Source organism: Oncorhynchus tshawytscha, linkage group LG30, assembly GCF_018296145.1.
Source record: "Oncorhynchus tshawytscha isolate Ot180627B linkage group LG30, Otsh_v2.0, whole genome shotgun sequence".
In the NCBI taxonomy this organism is placed as follows: Eukaryota; Metazoa; Chordata; class Actinopteri; order Salmoniformes; family Salmonidae; genus Oncorhynchus; species Oncorhynchus tshawytscha.
The window spans coordinates 178,142-195,711 of NC_056458.1; the positions used below are offsets into that span (position 1 = coordinate 178,142).

General features: G+C 42.6%; 2 protein-coding genes across 7 annotated transcripts in view; one reads left to right on the plus strand and one right to left on the minus strand.

The window, feature by feature from the left end:
• Positions 1–2,539, plus strand: part of LOC112229054 (short transient receptor potential channel 5-like) — a 32,519-nt gene extending 29,980 nt beyond the window's left edge. Inside the window, exons 11-12 of the mRNA XM_024394945.2 lie at positions 362–451; positions 596–2,539. Coding sequence (XP_024250713.1) covers positions 362–451; positions 596–1,456 — 951 coding nt within the window. The 3' untranslated portion in view covers positions 1,457–2,539. The remainder of the gene's footprint in view (positions 1–361; positions 452–595) is intronic.
• A 2,013-nt stretch (positions 2,540–4,552) lies between these two features.
• alg13 (ALG13 UDP-N-acetylglucosaminyltransferase subunit) lies at positions 4,553–13,090 on the minus strand. Of its 6 annotated transcripts, none has more exons than XM_024394949.2 (24): positions 12,689–13,090; positions 12,278–12,361; positions 12,018–12,068; positions 11,878–11,924; positions 11,651–11,723; positions 11,191–11,272; positions 10,847–11,015; positions 10,592–10,661; positions 10,350–10,458; positions 9,748–9,812; positions 9,532–9,632; positions 9,183–9,298; positions 8,824–9,055; positions 8,509–8,592; positions 8,260–8,398; positions 8,010–8,154; positions 7,879–7,914; positions 7,563–7,618; positions 7,234–7,365; positions 6,886–7,063; positions 6,683–6,802; positions 6,536–6,576; positions 5,318–5,471; positions 4,553–5,120 (listed from the first exon to the last, which is right to left on the minus strand). In XM_024394949.2, exons 1-24 carry the CDS (start codon positions 12,806–12,808, stop codon positions 4,855–4,857), a joined length of 2,670 nt encoding a protein of 889 aa, XP_024250717.1. In that variant the 5' UTR covers positions 12,809–13,090; the 3' UTR covers positions 4,553–4,854. The 6 variants fall into 6 exon arrangements, with proteins under 6 accessions (XP_024250717.1, XP_024250716.1, XP_024250715.1 ...); XM_024394948.2 differs by having other exon boundaries at positions 8,503–8,592; XM_024394947.2 differs by having other exon boundaries at positions 8,260–8,407; positions 8,503–8,592; positions 12,689–13,089.
• Positions 13,091–17,570: the final 4,480 nt, after the last annotated feature.

The window sequence follows — 17,570 nt, forward strand, 5'->3', positions numbered from 1 at the left end:
AAAAGAAAAAGTCTGGTTCGATTTCAACCATTGGTCCATTGTGTCCTAAACATGCAAATTAATGCAAAGTTATGTACATCCAGATTTTCAACTCAAGCGAATACAAATGTCATGAATATGCCTAAACAGTTTTTCCTTATTAAACACAACATGCAAATGTGTGCATGCATGGAAGGAAGAGCCTTTTCCCCCAAATCTCAGATCATTTCCTACTTAAGGAGGTACAAGTATACAAAAATAGCTTACCAAGAAAAAATATGCTTGTTTCTAGAATGTGCCCAGGACTTCACCACTCATTTCATACTGTAGTGGTGTATCTCATGTGACTGTTTCTCTGTTGTGTGTGTGTCTTTGTGTATAGGAGGTGATCAGGAACCTGGTGAAGAGGTATGTAGCAGCCATGATCCGCAGTGCTAAAACAGACGAGGGTCTGACAGAGGAGAATTTTAAGGTAGGTATCTCAGAGGTTGTGCACTTAAGCTTTCATCCCCAAAATGTGCCTGATATATATATATATCAGTCATTGAGCAATATCTAACTGTCCCTTGTTGTGGATCTGTCCTTTGCCTCTATCCCCCTCTTAACTGATCCATAGGAGCTCAAGCAGGACATCTCCAGTTTCCGCTACGAGGTGTTAGACCTGTTGGGGGACAGGAAGCCTCCGCGGAGGACCTACTCATCCAGCAGTGAGGCTACCCAGCAGGACGAGGCCAACGAGGAAGAAGGGGCTGGACAGGCCCAGGGTCAGTCCAGGGACCAAGGGGCTAAGGAGGTGTCCTTCAGCACGTCTATCGCTGAGAGGAAGAGCAAGGACTCTGGGTTCAGCGTCTCCGCCCTCTTTAAGTCCATGTCAGGGGCAGTGGACAACAAACCAAAGTGCAACGGGCTCAGGTTCTCCTCCTCCCCCCCGCCCTCTGCTGCGTTAACCCGCAGTAGTGGCCGGCTGCAACGCTTCTCCAAGTCCAAAAGAGACTCCATCAGACAACTGGGCCTGCTCTTCTCCCGCATGAACGGACACGTCCCAGAGCCCAGATCCCCTCCTCCCAGGATGCACCAGCCCACCTACAGCATCTCAGGCGGTCTGCTTCGGCAGCCCACAAACTGGCCGGACATCCAGATCCCCCCCAATCCCCCGGTTACACACAGCCTGTTCCACCTGGGGGTGAACCTGAACGAGCTACCACATGCCCCTCCCCAGGCCCTGCCATTGGGGTCACCCCAGCAGGCTAACGGAAGTGACAGTCTGCTCCTGCGACCCGCGGGACACTCCTTACCACCGCCAGGCCACTCCCTGCCACCCCTGCACTGTGCTTCCAGCATCACGGCCTCCAGCTCCCGGGCTGTCCTCCTGGGCTCTAGTGAGGACATGTTTGAGGGCTGGATAGGACCTTGTGACGAGCTGGACTCCTCTGAGGGGGGGGCTGAGCAGGAGGACTCCATCACAACACAGCTTTAGAGACCCCCCCCCCAGGAATAATGACAGAATACTACTGTATGTCCAGGGCACTCTGCTGAAAGGACAGAAAGTATAAGTGGCTGACCCAAGTATACAAAACCCAGGACACATTTTCAAAGATATCATAGCAAAGTAGGAAGATTCTAAACATAATGAAAAAAAATAAGCTTTTATCTATTGCAATATAACTACATTTGCATACTGCCACCTACCTGTGATCCTTAGATCATTGGGTCTGTAAGCTCACCATCCTCTCTTAACACTTGTTTTCATACAGTTCAGACCCAGTTATTTATATTTTACTCATCAAAATATCACTGAGTGTAAAATGGGTTCATATACCCAGCCGAAGTATCACCGTTGTCCAAACTTCTCTCTTACACGTGTTTAATCTCGTTGCAAGTTTGTCTTTTACCAGACTGTTTTGCAGTGTTGTTCCATATGCACGTTTTCCTCATGTGCCAAATTTCCCCTACAGGGTGTTCTGTTTGGTATGTCATATAACCTAAACATGAACGGTTATTATCATGATAGACAAGGTCATTTATTTCAGGCTTGCAGGTTGAATCTTTACAAGTTGTTTTTGGACAATTAACTAATAATACTGTTCTGTTTTTCTATGAAAGTTGTATTTTTCTATATTTTCTTGGAAATAAGACACTACCAGTTTTGGGCTATTGAGACAGGTAATGCACGATATTAGCAGAGTAACATTTATCCATGTTTTATGTTTACTCTTAATCGAATTTATTTTTCAAGATGGCTGTGAATTATAATACTCAAGATCAAGTTATGAGAGAACCTACGAAAAATGTTTAATTGCTGTCAAAAACCAGCTTGTATACAAATACATTTATTTGATCATGAGAATTATCTAAAATACATTACATTTGACTGATTCTTAGAACTAGGATTCCAAGATTGGGCCATCTAATATGATGGCGTCTGTGGTCACGCAAAACGCCACTGAAATGTCCAAAAATAGCTATACTCTGGGCAATTGTGACAGCGCAATGCATTCCCTAGTTGCAGTATTCATGGTTTACCTTAATGTGCTGTCTCATCAATTAAAAATTAACACTTTTACGAGTTAGGAGTCTCGTCATCTGAGGAAGTAGTAGTTGATAAAAGTTTGGTATTTTGGCGTGGACGGTGGTCGGGGAAGCCAGCCCCTGGTCATGGATCCGGACCTGATCAACTCTGTGCGACGGAGATGTGTCCCACTGCATGAGGCCAATAGTGGTCACACCAGATACTAACTGGTTTTCTGATCCACGCCCCTACCTTTTTTAAATGGATCTATCCGTGACCAACAGACACATATCTGTATTCCCAGTTATGTGGAATCCATAGATTAGGGCCTAATTCATTTCTTTCAACTGACTGATTTCCTTATATGAACTAACTCAGTAAAATATTTGAAATTGTTGAACGTTGCGTTTATATTTTTAATTCAGTATATTTTCCAATCGGTTCGTTCTGAACAGAACCATAATTATTTTCGTGCCGTTTTCACTGTTCTGACCAGCAAAATAAAGTCAAGAACAGCTTGGAACGGTTTTGTTGCGTTTTTTTCCTGGGACTGGAAAAAAAATGCCTGGAACGTAAAATAACGTTAACCTGTTCCCATGCTGTTATTAAATACTATGAGGGTGGTTGATTAAACCATGGAGTTCGGGTGGGTAACAGCGCTAAATCTATATACGGCTCTAGTTCCTTGCTGATATGCCGCATTACGATATAGGTGTCTGGGCCCATACAGAGTTCCAGCTCCAATATGAAGTTCATATTCCAAGGCTGCATTCCTATACAGTACAATGAAGTTCATGCTGTGGATTAGACTAGTCATTTGAAGCTTAAAAAATGACTGCCATTACAAAGTGTAAATAGGATAAAGTCAGTAGTTCCAAAATTGAGATATGCAAAATATTGTATGTCACGGAATTAAATGTACCGTAACAGTTTTCACGCCTGCCCACAGCACCAAAGTAATCATCAATTCGGAGCGCAGCTGCACAAGACCCAATCGTAATGCCCATGGTCAATTTGATTTGACATTGGATATCCCTATGGGGCTAGTTAGGGACCATCAGTAAATTACACAAAGTACACAGGACAATATTTTTAAATGTCAATCGCTCCACAATTCAATGACTTAAGCCTCAAACGAACTAAAAATTGTAGAAATACATAAAAGTAGTCCCATTTACATTGTGCAATATACTGACGGTCCCTAACTAGCACCACAGACGGGATTAGCCTATGTCAAACCAAATCTGCCAGGGTTGCACACCAGCCAAGTGAGGCTAATTGGCGAAATAAATTGGCTAGCCTGGGCAACTTCAAGACTTGTTAAATTATCTAGGATACAGTAGGTGACACTATACTGCAGAGGTGTCTAACTCAATCCACGGAAGTTCAAGTGTCTGGAGGTTTTTAGTTTTTCCCTTCCAATTAAGAGCTAGACAACCAAGTGAGGGAAGTTAATTACTACTTCCTGAACATTATTCGATCAAATGCAAGGGTGGAGTAATATCTGGTAATATCACCAGGCAGGCCAAAACTACATACCACCAAAACAGGCTGAAATTTCGTGTGGTCTTTTCTGACAGCTCTTACACTAAAAGCACATTATAATGTTCACAGTATTCCAACCTTAGTGTGAAAATATAACGCACAGGAAAATCACTGACTGCGCTGGGTCTTTAATGACAAAGCTGAAGAACAAGGCACTCAGTTCAGCCCTGCCAGCTCTCCTCCCGAAACTGAGTTATAAACTACACATTTTAACACTGCCCAAGTACCAGTGAGCGCTTTCCATGGTGCTGATCATGACAAAGGGTAGCAACATCAGCCTTGTGCTGGCCAGGGTTCTGGAACCTCAGATACCACCATCATACCAAATGACTTCTAAAGCAGGGCTCTCCAACCCTAATCTAGCACACATGATTCTAATAACCAGCTCATAGATAAGATGAAATCAGGTTAGTTACAACAGGGGTTGGAGCAAAAACCTAGACTGAGTGTAGCTCTCTAGGAACAAATTGGGGAGCCCTGCTCTAAAAAAAGGTAGTCCAAATGACAAATTGTTACAACTTCTGGGAAACAACTTTTTTTTAATTAGGCAAAAAAAAAAAAATTATAATATTAACATAAACATCCCTGAACAATGTGGGGATGGAACCGCGGCAGTGTCAGAAATTACACCCCATTCCCAACGTAGTGCACTACTTTTGACCAGCCCTATGGATGCCATTTCAGACAGCCACTGACTAGAAAAGTGCAACAGAGGAACAATGGAATAAACTTGACAAATTAACATTTACAGGCATAGGGTGAATGTGAGTGGGTGAATAGTAGAGGGACCCTGCCTCCCTCCCCGCATCCCCAGTGCTTGGTTACATGCTGGGAGGGATAAAGTGCCCTTGGTGTATGGGTGCAGTGACATAGTTGACTGGGTGATTGGAGGGGCAGTAGGATGTAAGCACACGGGGTTGGGCAGGGCCTGAGTTCCAGGGTGTGAGGTAGTGGTAGGTGGCAGAAAGCATCGGAACATAAGGCTCGTAGGTGTGGAGGGGGGGTTGGCTGCACTGGTCCTGAACCAAGGGGTAGAACACTATGCCTGGGGCTCCTGCTGAGGGAGGGTCCATGACCAGGGGGTTGCCTGGTAGGGAGGAAAAGGTTGGGGGTGAGGACAAATGTGAGATTAAAGAAAAAAATAATTTATGGATCACAGAGTCACGTTTGATACTTGAGGTCTTAACATCCTCGTTACACAATCTGACACTGAAGTCAGATCTTATTCAATGCAGATGTGCCATTTCATAATGCAGAGGTTTGAGGCAGAGGGATGGCACTGACCGTTGGCAGGAATGTCTCCCTGGCCATCAGGCCCAGTTCTCCCAGGCTCTGGGTAGGACTGGGGGGCTGTGTGATCAGAGGGAGGGGAGGCAGCAGGCTGCTGATAAACCTGCTGCATCTGCACCACGGAGTGCCAGTAGCTCTGCTGGTACCACTGGTTCAACACAGAAAGATAGGCACACTGTTTTCATTCAAAAGACATGTCTAGTCTCATGACCAGTTACCCATACTACACTGAAAAATATAAAAATGCAACAATGGTGTTGGTACCATGTTTCATGACCTGAAATAAAAGATCCCAGAAGTTTTCCATACACACAAAAATTTTGCTCAAATTTGTTTTCATGCCGTTCAGTGATAATTTATCCATGATATCCCACACAGGTGCACCTTGTGCCAGGGAAAAAAGGCCACTAAAATGTGTCACAGCACAATTTCACAGATGTCTCAAGTTGAGGGAGCGTGCAATTGGCATGCTGACTGCAGGAATGTCCACCAGAACTGTTGCCAGAGAATTTAATGTTCATTTCTGTACCCTTAAGCCACCGCTATCATTAGAGTTTTTGGCAATACATCCAACCAGCCTCACAATAGTAGACCACGTGTATGGTGTAGAGTGGGCGAGCGTTTTCTGATGTCAACATTGTGAAAAAAAGTAGCCCATGGTGGCAGTGGGGTTATGGTATGGGCAGGTATAAGCTACGGACAACGAACCCAATTGCATTTTATCGATGGCAATTTCAATGCACAGAAATACCGTGACGAGATCCTGAGGCCCATTTTACTTAAGGTATGTGTGACCAACATACACATATCAGTATTCCCAGTCATGTGAAAATCATAGATTAGGGCATAATGAGTTTATTTCAATTGACCAATTTCCTCAAATGAACTGTAACTCAGTAAAAATCAATGAAATTGTTGCATGTTGAGTTTATATTTTTGTACAGTAAATGATACAGGGCTCTCCAACCCTGTTCCTGGAGAGCTACCCTCCTGTAGGTTCACTCCAACCTGATACAGTTTACTAACCAGATAATTATTAGTCAGGTGTGCTAGATTAGGGTTGGAGAAAAAAAATCTACAGGACTTTAGGACCAGGGTTGGAGAACCCTGCTCTCTCATATATATATATATATAGCGCCGTCATTGTGAATAAGAATTTGTTAACCGACTTGCCTAGTTTAAATAAATATTAATTTGATCCCCTTTACTTACTTGGACTCCTAAATTAAAGTAATATTGGATGACCTTGCAATCTATAAAAAGAAATACATTTAGTTACAATTACTGTCACATTTTCAAATTCAACCATTAGAAGTTTACAACTTGAACACAAAAGTTATGGGGCAGCGTTTCTCTGACCTCGTGGAAGGTCATTGCCGTTGGGGTCATATGAGTATGGTGGAGGTGGTGAGGCGCTGACTGCTTCCCCCATGTCATTCACAAACCAGGGAGAGGAAGGAGGAAACTGCATGGATAAAACTAAAAACAAGCAAAATAGATATCCGTTAGACAACTCATAACCAACTCATTATGTCCAACCATAACTTATATAGAGCGGGTACCTGGTCTGCCCATAGTGTGTGGGGGCATGGGAGCCCCCTCTGGATGGCTTGAGGGTGGAGCCATTGGTGCTGGGGGGATCTGAGAGCTGCTAGCGGAAGAGGAGTTGGTGGTGAAGATAGCTGCTGGAGCTGTGCTTACAGCCTGTGAAGAGGTGATAACTGCAGACTTCACCACCACCTGAGGAAACAAAACATTAAATAACCCTCAGACTACAACAGACAATTCATGCTTAAATTCAATGTCATGTTTAAAAAAATAATAATTTAAGAATAGTTTTGCCTAATCCAAAGACGTACATTCTACAGTTTATAAAAATGTTTTAAAGCAGCTGCGTATAAATTAAACACCTGTTCTCCCGCCAAAATGTGACAACAGTTCTGTAAAGCGGATGGTGAGGGATCCAGTACCTGCTGTGAGTAGCTGTAGGTAGCTACGCCCTCTTGTGGCGAGCCGGCACGAGATCCTCCCTCTTCAATGGTCTAGAAAGGCAGGCAAAAAAATAAATACATGTAAAGACAGGAACGCAGTCAAAACAGATCAGCCCCAATAAGCACATCAATTGGAAATTACACAATACATATAATCATCCCACGTCTGAAACTTATTAACCTTAGTTTCAACCCCCACAAAAAGTGAAGGGCAATTTGAGAAGATATATAATGGATATTTTGAGTACCAGGTTGGCAGTGGACTCTGCCGCAGCATACATAGACGGGCTCTGGAACCCTGGGTCTGCAAGATGAAGAGACTTCAAAAGATAATTGTGCACTTTTATCCACATTGTACGAGGGGTCTCCATATCATGAGCCTTTACTGCTGCCAAATGACATCAGTTGGGAAATGGAATAGCCTAATCTGTCTCTACATAACCAGTTAAAATAATGCATCTACAGATCATAATGAAAATGGTGAACAAGGACTGTCCTACCAATTCTTCCTAAGGGCTCTCCAAGTACTTCATGGAAATCTCCACAGCAGGTGAAGTCACTCACCTTGAGCAGTATAGATGTACTCCTCCGAATATTCACCTGAGACAAATATAGATTTTCTCCATTTACATTCAAATCCGATTTCAAGTTGAACAAATACATTTGATCAAGACAGCGTCACCGGACAGGCCTACCCTGGTCGCCACCATTGCTCCTCTCATCAGCGTCCTCCTCTGATGAGTTCATGGCCTGTTTCCCAGACATGGGAATGGGGCTCAGCCCCCGCTGCATCCAGTAGGTAGGGGGTGCTGGAACCATGGCGTTTGCTACAGCCTGTCCCTAAAGAGAAGATTACAAAGCAGACAGCAGGTTGACTGTGGAATAATACCCATGCTCCCAACTATCGAAATCCGAACCCTGAGGGCTTATGTGCTACTTCGTTACCGGCAAGGGAGGGAAAGGGGTCTCATCTCCCTCCTCAATCTCGTAGAAGGTGATTGTTCCTTCCATGTCCTGTGCCTCCTCGTCAGCCTCGGGGACATAGCTGAACTGGCACTCTTTGTTTACAGCATGCATCTGGCGCCTGCTTCGGCTGCAAGAGCTCAAGTGAATACGCATACATTTATAACACAAGCACTCAGCCACTGCTCAGCATTGCTTAGGAGATGATTAAAAGAAGTCTATTACCGTGACCTGAATGAGTAGTTGTCGAAGCTCTGGTAGCAGCGTTTTCCTGGGTGAGGGTAGTATGCCGCCTCTGGCCCAATAAAGTGATGCCTGTTCAAGAAAGACAACTTTTGAACAGAACCCAGATTGGCAACATCATTCAGTAGATACCAAAATTAGATAAATCAATGGTAAGGAACATGGCCTTATTTCCCAAAAAGTGTATATAGAAACAAAATCAGTAATGGTGCACTACAGGAACTTTCAGTTGTGTATAACAGCAGCCGTGTGAATGAGTTCTCAAACCTGCTGTTTTACTATTTAAGTAGCAAGCACACAGACCTGGGTGGGCCATATCCTCGCGGGGGCCTAGGTGGAGGATGTGGGTGATACTGTTCATAGGGCAGTGTCCCTGGTGGTGGTGCGGGGGCATACATGCCAGGGGCGCGCCCAGGGGGTATGCCGCCAGGGCCTGGCCGAAAGCGGGGAGGCTGGGATCGATTGTAAGACACCATCAGAATCTCCTTCCCCCTGGGCTTCTTAAAGAAGCGCCGCCGGCCTCTCACCTCGGAGTCTGGGGGAGGGGAGAAGAGGTAACAAAGTTGTACAAGTCAACTTTAATGGTCTGAAGCCAATAGATGTCACTGCTATTAGAAGCTTACTAGCTAAAACCATCTAAAAAGGTTAAAGGGTATACAGACCCATCTCTCCAGGATACTGCTCAGGCCTGCTGTATGATGGTCCCTTGCGGCTTGGGGTGATGTTCCAGGCAGGGACAGGGTTCACAGGCTTCAAGTTAGTCAGAGACACAAGATGTCTGAAAGTGGTGGGGTAGAGAGAAGTCTCAAATCAAATATTAAAAACATCACTGTGTAGAAGGTAATTCACCATATATACACTATACTGTATGACTGACAATAGGATGATGCAAGGCCAGGGGCAATCATTCATGTACCAGAATACTAAAATAAGCACACATTGATGAGTGCTGTGCAGTAGTGCCTGTTTGTAAGTCAATTTGGGGTGTTTTAAAAGAGACAGGTATCTCACTTTTCTCCAAGCTCTTCGATGAACACTGTCACAGCGCTGGGGTGAGTGCCCACCTCCTGAATGAAGGCATTGTAATACTTCCCTTTGGGGTCGAGACGAACCTGCATAGGAGACATGGGCTAACCTTACGGTCATGGAGTATGTTCGGAGTACGGTCTGCACAACAAAAAAAAAAAACTCACTAAAAATCTTAAATGAGTGGATAAATTAGATTACCTGACACTTATCTCCCAAGAAGTACTGTCTTCCAGCAAACACCATGTAATCAGTCTTCTGCATTTCTGTTTCAGAGACAAGACATTACATGCCATTCCAGAATGCCCAATTATACAACTATTATACGTGAAAAAAACACATGTGGTATGAGCATATCAACCCCATGTGAATATTCAGCACAGATAAGTTCTGCACTGCATGGATCCTGAAACACGTGGTATGAGCATATCAACCCCGTGTGAATATTCAGCACAGATAAGTTCTGCACTGCATGGATCCTGAAACATGTGGTATGAGCATATCAACCCCGTGTGAATATTCAGCACAGATAAGTTCTGCACTGCATGGATCCTGAAACATGTGGTATGAGCATATCAACCCCATGTGAATATTCAGCACAGATAAGTTCTGCACTGCATGGATCCTGAAACATGTGGTATGAGCATATCAACCCCATGTGAATATTCAGCACAGATAAGTTCTGCACTGCATGGATCCTGAAACATGTTCTTTATAACTAAAGTTTCACAGTCACCTTAACAGTTTCACTTTATCACAAGAATTCCAACTCAAGTTGTCCCAAAAGGGGCAACATGGCATACCTTTGCGACTGTCATGCCATACATCGAACTCTACATTTCTGTACATCTCAGAATCCAGTGCTTTGAGCACCTTATACGGGAGAGAAAGTTTTCCTGGTCCATCTGGAGTCTTGGGAAGAGAAAGAGAGGAGAGACTGTATGTGCTCCTAGAATCTAGTCTGTCTAGCTCAGTAATGTTATAAACTACATCACCTCAGAGGTGGTAACCAAACCGCTTTCTAAAACATAGAAAACGTTGTCACCTTTGCTTCCTCTACTCCAGGCCTGGCTTTGTCCTCTGTGCGATTGTACCCATTGAGCTCCCAATCATCCCTACAAGAGTAAACAATTATACTTGACAAAAGAATGCAAGAAAAAATACAAATTCACAATGACTATTCCAATATATAGATGCAGGGGCAATTTATACATACTGTAGGTAACTGGAAGACCATAAGGCAGGTTTAGTCAGGAGGACTTTCTGTAATTCAAAAGGATTGTGCAGAACAAGACTTCACCTCTGAGTCTGACCCCTGTCCTCAGGGGTGTCATAGCCTGCGTCCTCACTGCACACTGATAGGCTGTTCCTATAGCGACGACCTCCTCCACGGAACCCCTCCAAAGCTCCCTGCAACTCCCCCTCCTCAACACCAAGGACTTGCGTGTACAGAAGTTCATACAACAGAGCTGGATTCAATTGAAAAAAAAGGGAGAAAAAAAAAAGTACACTTCCTTTAGACCACATGGAACTATTGCTCATTACAATTTTGACTAACTACAATCAATGAGTAGCTAGTTATAAGACTTAAGAGTGAAGACATCCACTGGTTTCTCAGAATTCTGATAGACTGAGAGTACTGACCCTGACACAGCGCTGCATCGATCGGGTAGTTCCTGGGATACACAATGTCGTAGTGGCCATTGTTGGAGCAACACAGCAAAATCTGTAATACAGTCAAGAAGAGCAGAGTCCAGGAGTGTAATGCATTTTATCCCCATCACTCGTTTAACCATTCAATGGTGAAAATGATAGACAAATTTTCTACATAGAGATGGAAGCAAGAAAAGATAGAAGCTGGTATACTGAAAATGTAGAAGTATTGGACTTTTTGAAATGACGGTAGTCTTCTCAAAGGATAAAATGAGAGCAGCACCCTCTAGCGGACAAACCAAAGTCTCACACGGCATCTCACCTTTCCACACACCTGCTTTAATTAGCAATGTGATTCAGTTTTTCCTGGTAATTACTTCGCTAGTCAGGCATTTGAGATGCTTCAGGGCCTGGGTTCAAGTGGGCTGTGCTGAACCACACACATTCTTACCTTCTCCACGTACTCTTTCTCAGTTATCTCAGTTGGTGGCTTCCCAGGGTACCTGTATATGAGGAAGCACCGCCTTCCACACAGTGAAAATGTGAGAACACACTCATTTCAGGTTCCATTAAAAGCAAAAAAATGCCATTCACAAATCTCATTTTACAATGTCCTGTCAGCCAACAAAGGTAGTACAACCTGGGGGTGTATAACTCAATACATTGTGGAGCACATACCTGTACAACAACGACAATGCCTTTATTTCAACTTGTCCAGCGGTTTCCTTTAGAAAAATATATTTATATTTCATACAGTCCATGGTCTGAATCTGACCCATGTTCATTGCACAATACTTGTATAGTAGTTTTAAACATACCGTGGGGTCCTCCAGACGTTCCAGATACTTCTCAAATGACCCTTCAACAAACTGAGAGAAAGCATGTCATTTAGCAGAAGCCCTTATCCAGCGCGACTTAAGAGTATAGTGAGTGCAACTGGTCTCCCGTACGAGTACCATGTGCTACCAACTAAGCCACAGCCCAGGCCTACTGATAAAGCATGTCACGATAATGTAATTACAGACTGACTTTTTAACTAGACTTGCTCTGTACTGTGATTATTGTGCTTGCAACTTACAGGTTCAAAATCGCATCGGTTTGCCCTCATGAAGGTGACACAATCTTTCCTTATCTTTTGTTGAAAATTCTGTGAGTAATAAAGCTTGAGAAAAGGAAAGAAATACCGGTACATTATTACCACAGGTTTTTGTATTTGGTCACTTCGCGCCCTGTGAAGCATTATTGTGTGCATTCCATGTTTCAACTCCGGCCACTTCATCAGTATCAATAATTTAGCAGTCAACCAAATGAACCCATGAGTTCCCAAACGACACATTCCAACAACAAAAAGACAACTTGTCTATTTTCACACCATGAAGTTAAGAACAGTAATATTTTCTCTTTATTTTCAAAACGTTGGACGTGAAATGCAATGCAATTGTTGTTGTTGTTTTTTAAAGTGACGTTTGCGAAATTGGCTTCAGCCTACCTGCTCAGAGACAGCTCGAAATAGACAGGACGCGTCTCTTGCCATCATTTTCCGGTAGAGACCGATGCTGGCTAGATACTCGTCCATGTTGACAAAATACTTCTTCAGAGCTTTCTGCATCTTTTTAAAGAGATTGCAAATAAAAAACGATAGCTATGCAAAGCTTCATAACTTCACGCGTAGACGATAAAGAACACGACGATCGAAAGTTTCCTTTCGAATCGCAATAAGCAAACAGCTGCTACAAATGAGCCCTGATTGCCGAGGTCATTTCGCCGTCACTCGGCCAAACCGTTGAAAAACGTATTGAACATTCTTGTATTTGATTGGTTACACTAAACTTTTTATATATATATACTTTATCCTCGAAATAGTACCCTACATTCAATTATGATTTCCCATTGTGTCTATATACTTGTCGTCTCCCATGAATAAATAAAAAAAGGCTACTCCACAGTAGGAAGAGAATTATGAACCTGATTTAGAGGAAACACAATTGCAAACGATTTCTACATGTTGTCAAACTGGCAACATGTGGCTGCGGTACAACATAGTAAAGCAACGTTTTCTTGATTTAATCACTAGTCAAGGTAAATATGAAGAACAACAGTTTACAGTCTGAAAACAATATGCTGTCACATTAGACAGTGTCTTGCCTCAAATGTATTTCCCTTCCTTCTCCCCCCCTCTCTAATTCCTATTTCCCCCCCACCTCGGATTGGAACCTACAGCACCCATCTGGAGTGGAGACAGATTATAGGCTACATCAATATTGTGAGTTCAAATGTTGTTGCCTACTGTTAATAATACAGTGCATTCGGAAAGTATTCAGAACCCTTGACTTTTCCACATTTTGTTATGCTACAGCCTTATTCTAAAATGGATTGAATTGTTTTTCCCCTCATCAATCTACACACAATAATGACAAAGCAAAAACAGGTGTTTAGACATTTGTTCAAATGTATACAACCCCCCCCTCACAGAAATAGAAATATCACATTAACATAAGTATTCAGACCCTTTACTCAGTACTTTGTTGAAGCACCTTTGGCAGCGATTACAGCCTTGAGTTTTCTTGGGTATCTCACACCTGTATTTGGGGAGTTTCTCCCATTCTTCGCTGCAGATCCTTTCAAGCTCTGTCAGGTTGGATGGGGAGTGTCGCTTAACAGCTATTTCCAGGTCTCTCCAGGTTCTGTCCACCACAGCCCATCAGTCTACAGGTAGCGAGCACTGACAGGAAAAGACATTGAAAAGTTTCAACGGATAACAGCTGAGATGCGTAAGGTATGAGATGCCCCCGGACACTGAGACTTCCTTAAGAGCATGATGTGTGTACCTCTCGGGCTGCTGCGCTGTGATCGTTGCTGCGGTGTGGAGGTGAGAACCTAAACATGTATAATGTTATAAAGGGATTCTGTATGGAGATATGAAAGAAGACAGTATTATTCCTGAATATGCTGTTGAATAGAACACTAGCGTGAATATTCAAACCCCTGTATGAATAGAACACTAGTGTAGAGGAGGAATTTGTGATGTAACACAAGTGTATGATGGGTTACTAGAGATAAAGTAACATAATATGGAGTATAATGGGTTATTATGGCGATCTGATGAAGTAAGACGAGAAAAATAATAATAATACCACGAGTGGTGACAAGTATTCTGAGGATTGTTCAGAGTGGTCCCTTTACGGATAATTTCTATGATAAGGTTAAAGCATTGTACGGGACTTGACTTTACCCCTAACCAATAAAACAATAAATAGAACCAATGAATGTTGAACATGGTTTTCTGTTAACTAAACTTAAGGCTAAACTAAACTTACAATTTATTGTACTCCTGATGTAGTTTTTATTGATATCCCAAACGATGAGATATTAAACCAATGAGTAAGCAGGCAAATTGAACCACTCCCCCAGGAGGAGTGGGGGTCTGACACTGCCTCCCAGTTTATTTTGTCTCAGGCACCAGAAATATTATGGATAGAACATTCCAATGACAGTGGAGTGATAGGCAGTGCTAGCCCAGTTATAATAACTGTTTATCTCTCCCCTTCTGAATTGACCAATGAATTTGATAAATTTGGCCACGTTACATATTCATCTTTTTTTAAACATTTTTTTTAAACATTTAATAAGTGTGAAGCAGAAAGTGAATATCCAACAGAAATTTGAAATAAATTTATTGAGTAACATTGTGTAACGGATCTCGTCCTCCTCTTCTCCTGTCCTCTAATGCAATATTTTAGTAATTTGAAGAAGATTGAGCATTCTACAGTTGAAGTCAGATGTTTACATACACTTAGGTTGGAGTCATTAAAACTCTTTTCAACCACTCCACAAATTTCTTGTTAACAAACTATAGTTTTGGCAAGTCAGTTAGGACATCTACTTTGTGCATGACACAAGTAATTTTTCCAACAATTGTTTACAGACAGATTATTTCACTTATAATTCACTGTATCACAATTCCAGTGGGTTAGAAGTTTACATACACTAAATTAACTGTGCCTTTAAACAGCTTGGAAAATTCCAGAAAATTATGTCATGGCTTTAGAAGTGTCTGATAGGCTAATTGACATCATTTGAGTCAATTGGGGGTGTACCTGTGAATCTATTTCAAGGCCTACCTTCAAACTCAGTGCCTCTTTGTTTGACATCATGGGAAAATCAAAAGAAATCAGCCAAGACCTCAGAAAATAATTTTAGACCTCCACAAGTCTGGTTCATCCTTGGGAGCAATTTCCAAACGGCTGAAGGTACCACATTCATCTGTAAAAACAATAGTACGCAAGTATAAACACCATGGACCACGCAGCCGTCTCACCCCTCAGGAAGGAGACGCGTTCTGTCTCCTAGAGATGAACGTACTTTGGTGCAAAAAGTGCAAATCAATCCCAGAACAACAGCAAAGGACCATGTGAAGATCCTGGAGGAAACCTGTACAAAAGTATCTATATCCACAGTAAAATGAGTCCTATATCGACATAACCGCTCAGCAAGGAAGAAGCCACTGCTCAAAAACCGCCATAAAAAAGCCATCTACGGTTTGCAACTGCACATGGGGACAAAGATCGTACTTTTTGGAGAAATGTCCTCTGGTCTGCTGAAACAAAAATAGAACTGTTTTGGCCATAATGACCATCGTTATGTTTAGAGGAAAAAGGGGGAGTCTTGCAAGTCGAAGAACACCATCCCAACCGTGAAGCACGGGGGTGGCAGCATCATGTTGTGGGGATGCTTTGTTGCAGGAGGGCCTGGTGCACTTCACAAAATAGATGGCATCATGAGGAGGAAAATTACGTGGATATATTGAAGCAACATCTCAAGACATCAGTCAGAAAGTTAAAGATTGGTTGCAAATGGGTCTTCAAAATGGACAATGACCCCAAGCATACTTCCAAAGTTGTGGCAAAATGGCTTAAGGACAACAAAGTCAAGGTATTGGAGTGGCCATCACAAAGCCCTGACCTCAATCCCATAGAAAATTTGTGGGCAGAACTGAAAAAGCATGTACGAGCAAGAAGGCCTACAAACCTGACTCAGTTACATCAGCTCTGTCAGGAGGAATGGGCCAAATTCACCCAACTTATTGTGGGAACCTTATGGAAGGCTACCTGAAACATTTGAACCAAGTTAAACAATTTAAAGGCAATTAATAAGGTATTTCTGTTCTGTCATTATGGGTTACTGTGTGTAGATTGATGAGGAAAATGTTTTATTTAATCAATTTTGGAATAAGGCTGTAGCATAACAAAATGTGGAAAAGGTGAAGGGTTCTGAGTACTTTACGAATGCACTGTATGTATAAAATATTAATAGATCATTGTAGCCTACCAGTGTGTAGGCCTTAGATTGCGTGTTTAACTCGGGGTTAAAGCCACAATCCTGAGTTTGTGTGTCAACTCAATGGCAGCCCCACCACTTCATTTGGTAACCTAAAGCCGAGGGATGGGGCTGGGTATCACTTAGCCTAAACATCAGATTGTTACCATGGTTATTCCATGGATTTTCAGTCCGACCGAAGTCGCCCTAAAAAAGATGGCTAAAAGGATATTTACACTTACTTCACCGGTTGCACATGCTGTTGGTCCTTTTGCCGGTAGGAGGTGGAGATACGGTGTCTTCAGCAAGTATTCACACCCCTTGACTTTTTCCACATTTTGTTGTGTTACAACCTGAATTTAAAATTGATTAAATTGAGATTTTGTGTCACTGATCTACAGACAATACCCATGATGTCAAAGGGATAAGTATTCAACCGCTTTATTATGGCAAGACTAAATCTGTTAAGGAGTGAAAATGTAGTTCCATGGACTCTGTGTGCAATAACATTGTTTAACATGATTTTTAAATGACTACCTCATCTCTGTACCCCACACATACAATTATCTGTAAGGTCCCTCAGTCCAGCAGTGAATGTCAAGTACAGATTCAACCACAAAGACCAGGGAGGTTTTACGATGGTTCGCAAAGAAGGGCACCCATTGGTAGATGGGTAAAAAAAGAAGCAGACATTGAATATCCCTTTGAGCATGGTGCAGTTATAATTGACATTTTGGATGGTGTATCAATACACACAGTCACGACAAAGATACAGGCACTGAAGGAAATCACTCAGAGATTTCACTGTGCAGTCACCACCATGCGTGAAAATATGGAGAGTGGTACTCAGTTGTGTGTTATGTTGGATTTGCCCCAAACATAACTCTTTGTATTCAGGACAAAAAGTTCATTTCTTTGCCACCTTTGCTGCAAAGAACAAATGTGGCAAATTCACCATTGGCCTCATGCATAATGTTATTGGTATGCGTGTCATCAGCAAGGACTAAGGAGTATCTTTTTAGTATAAAAATGAACTAAACTGTGCTAAGCACAGG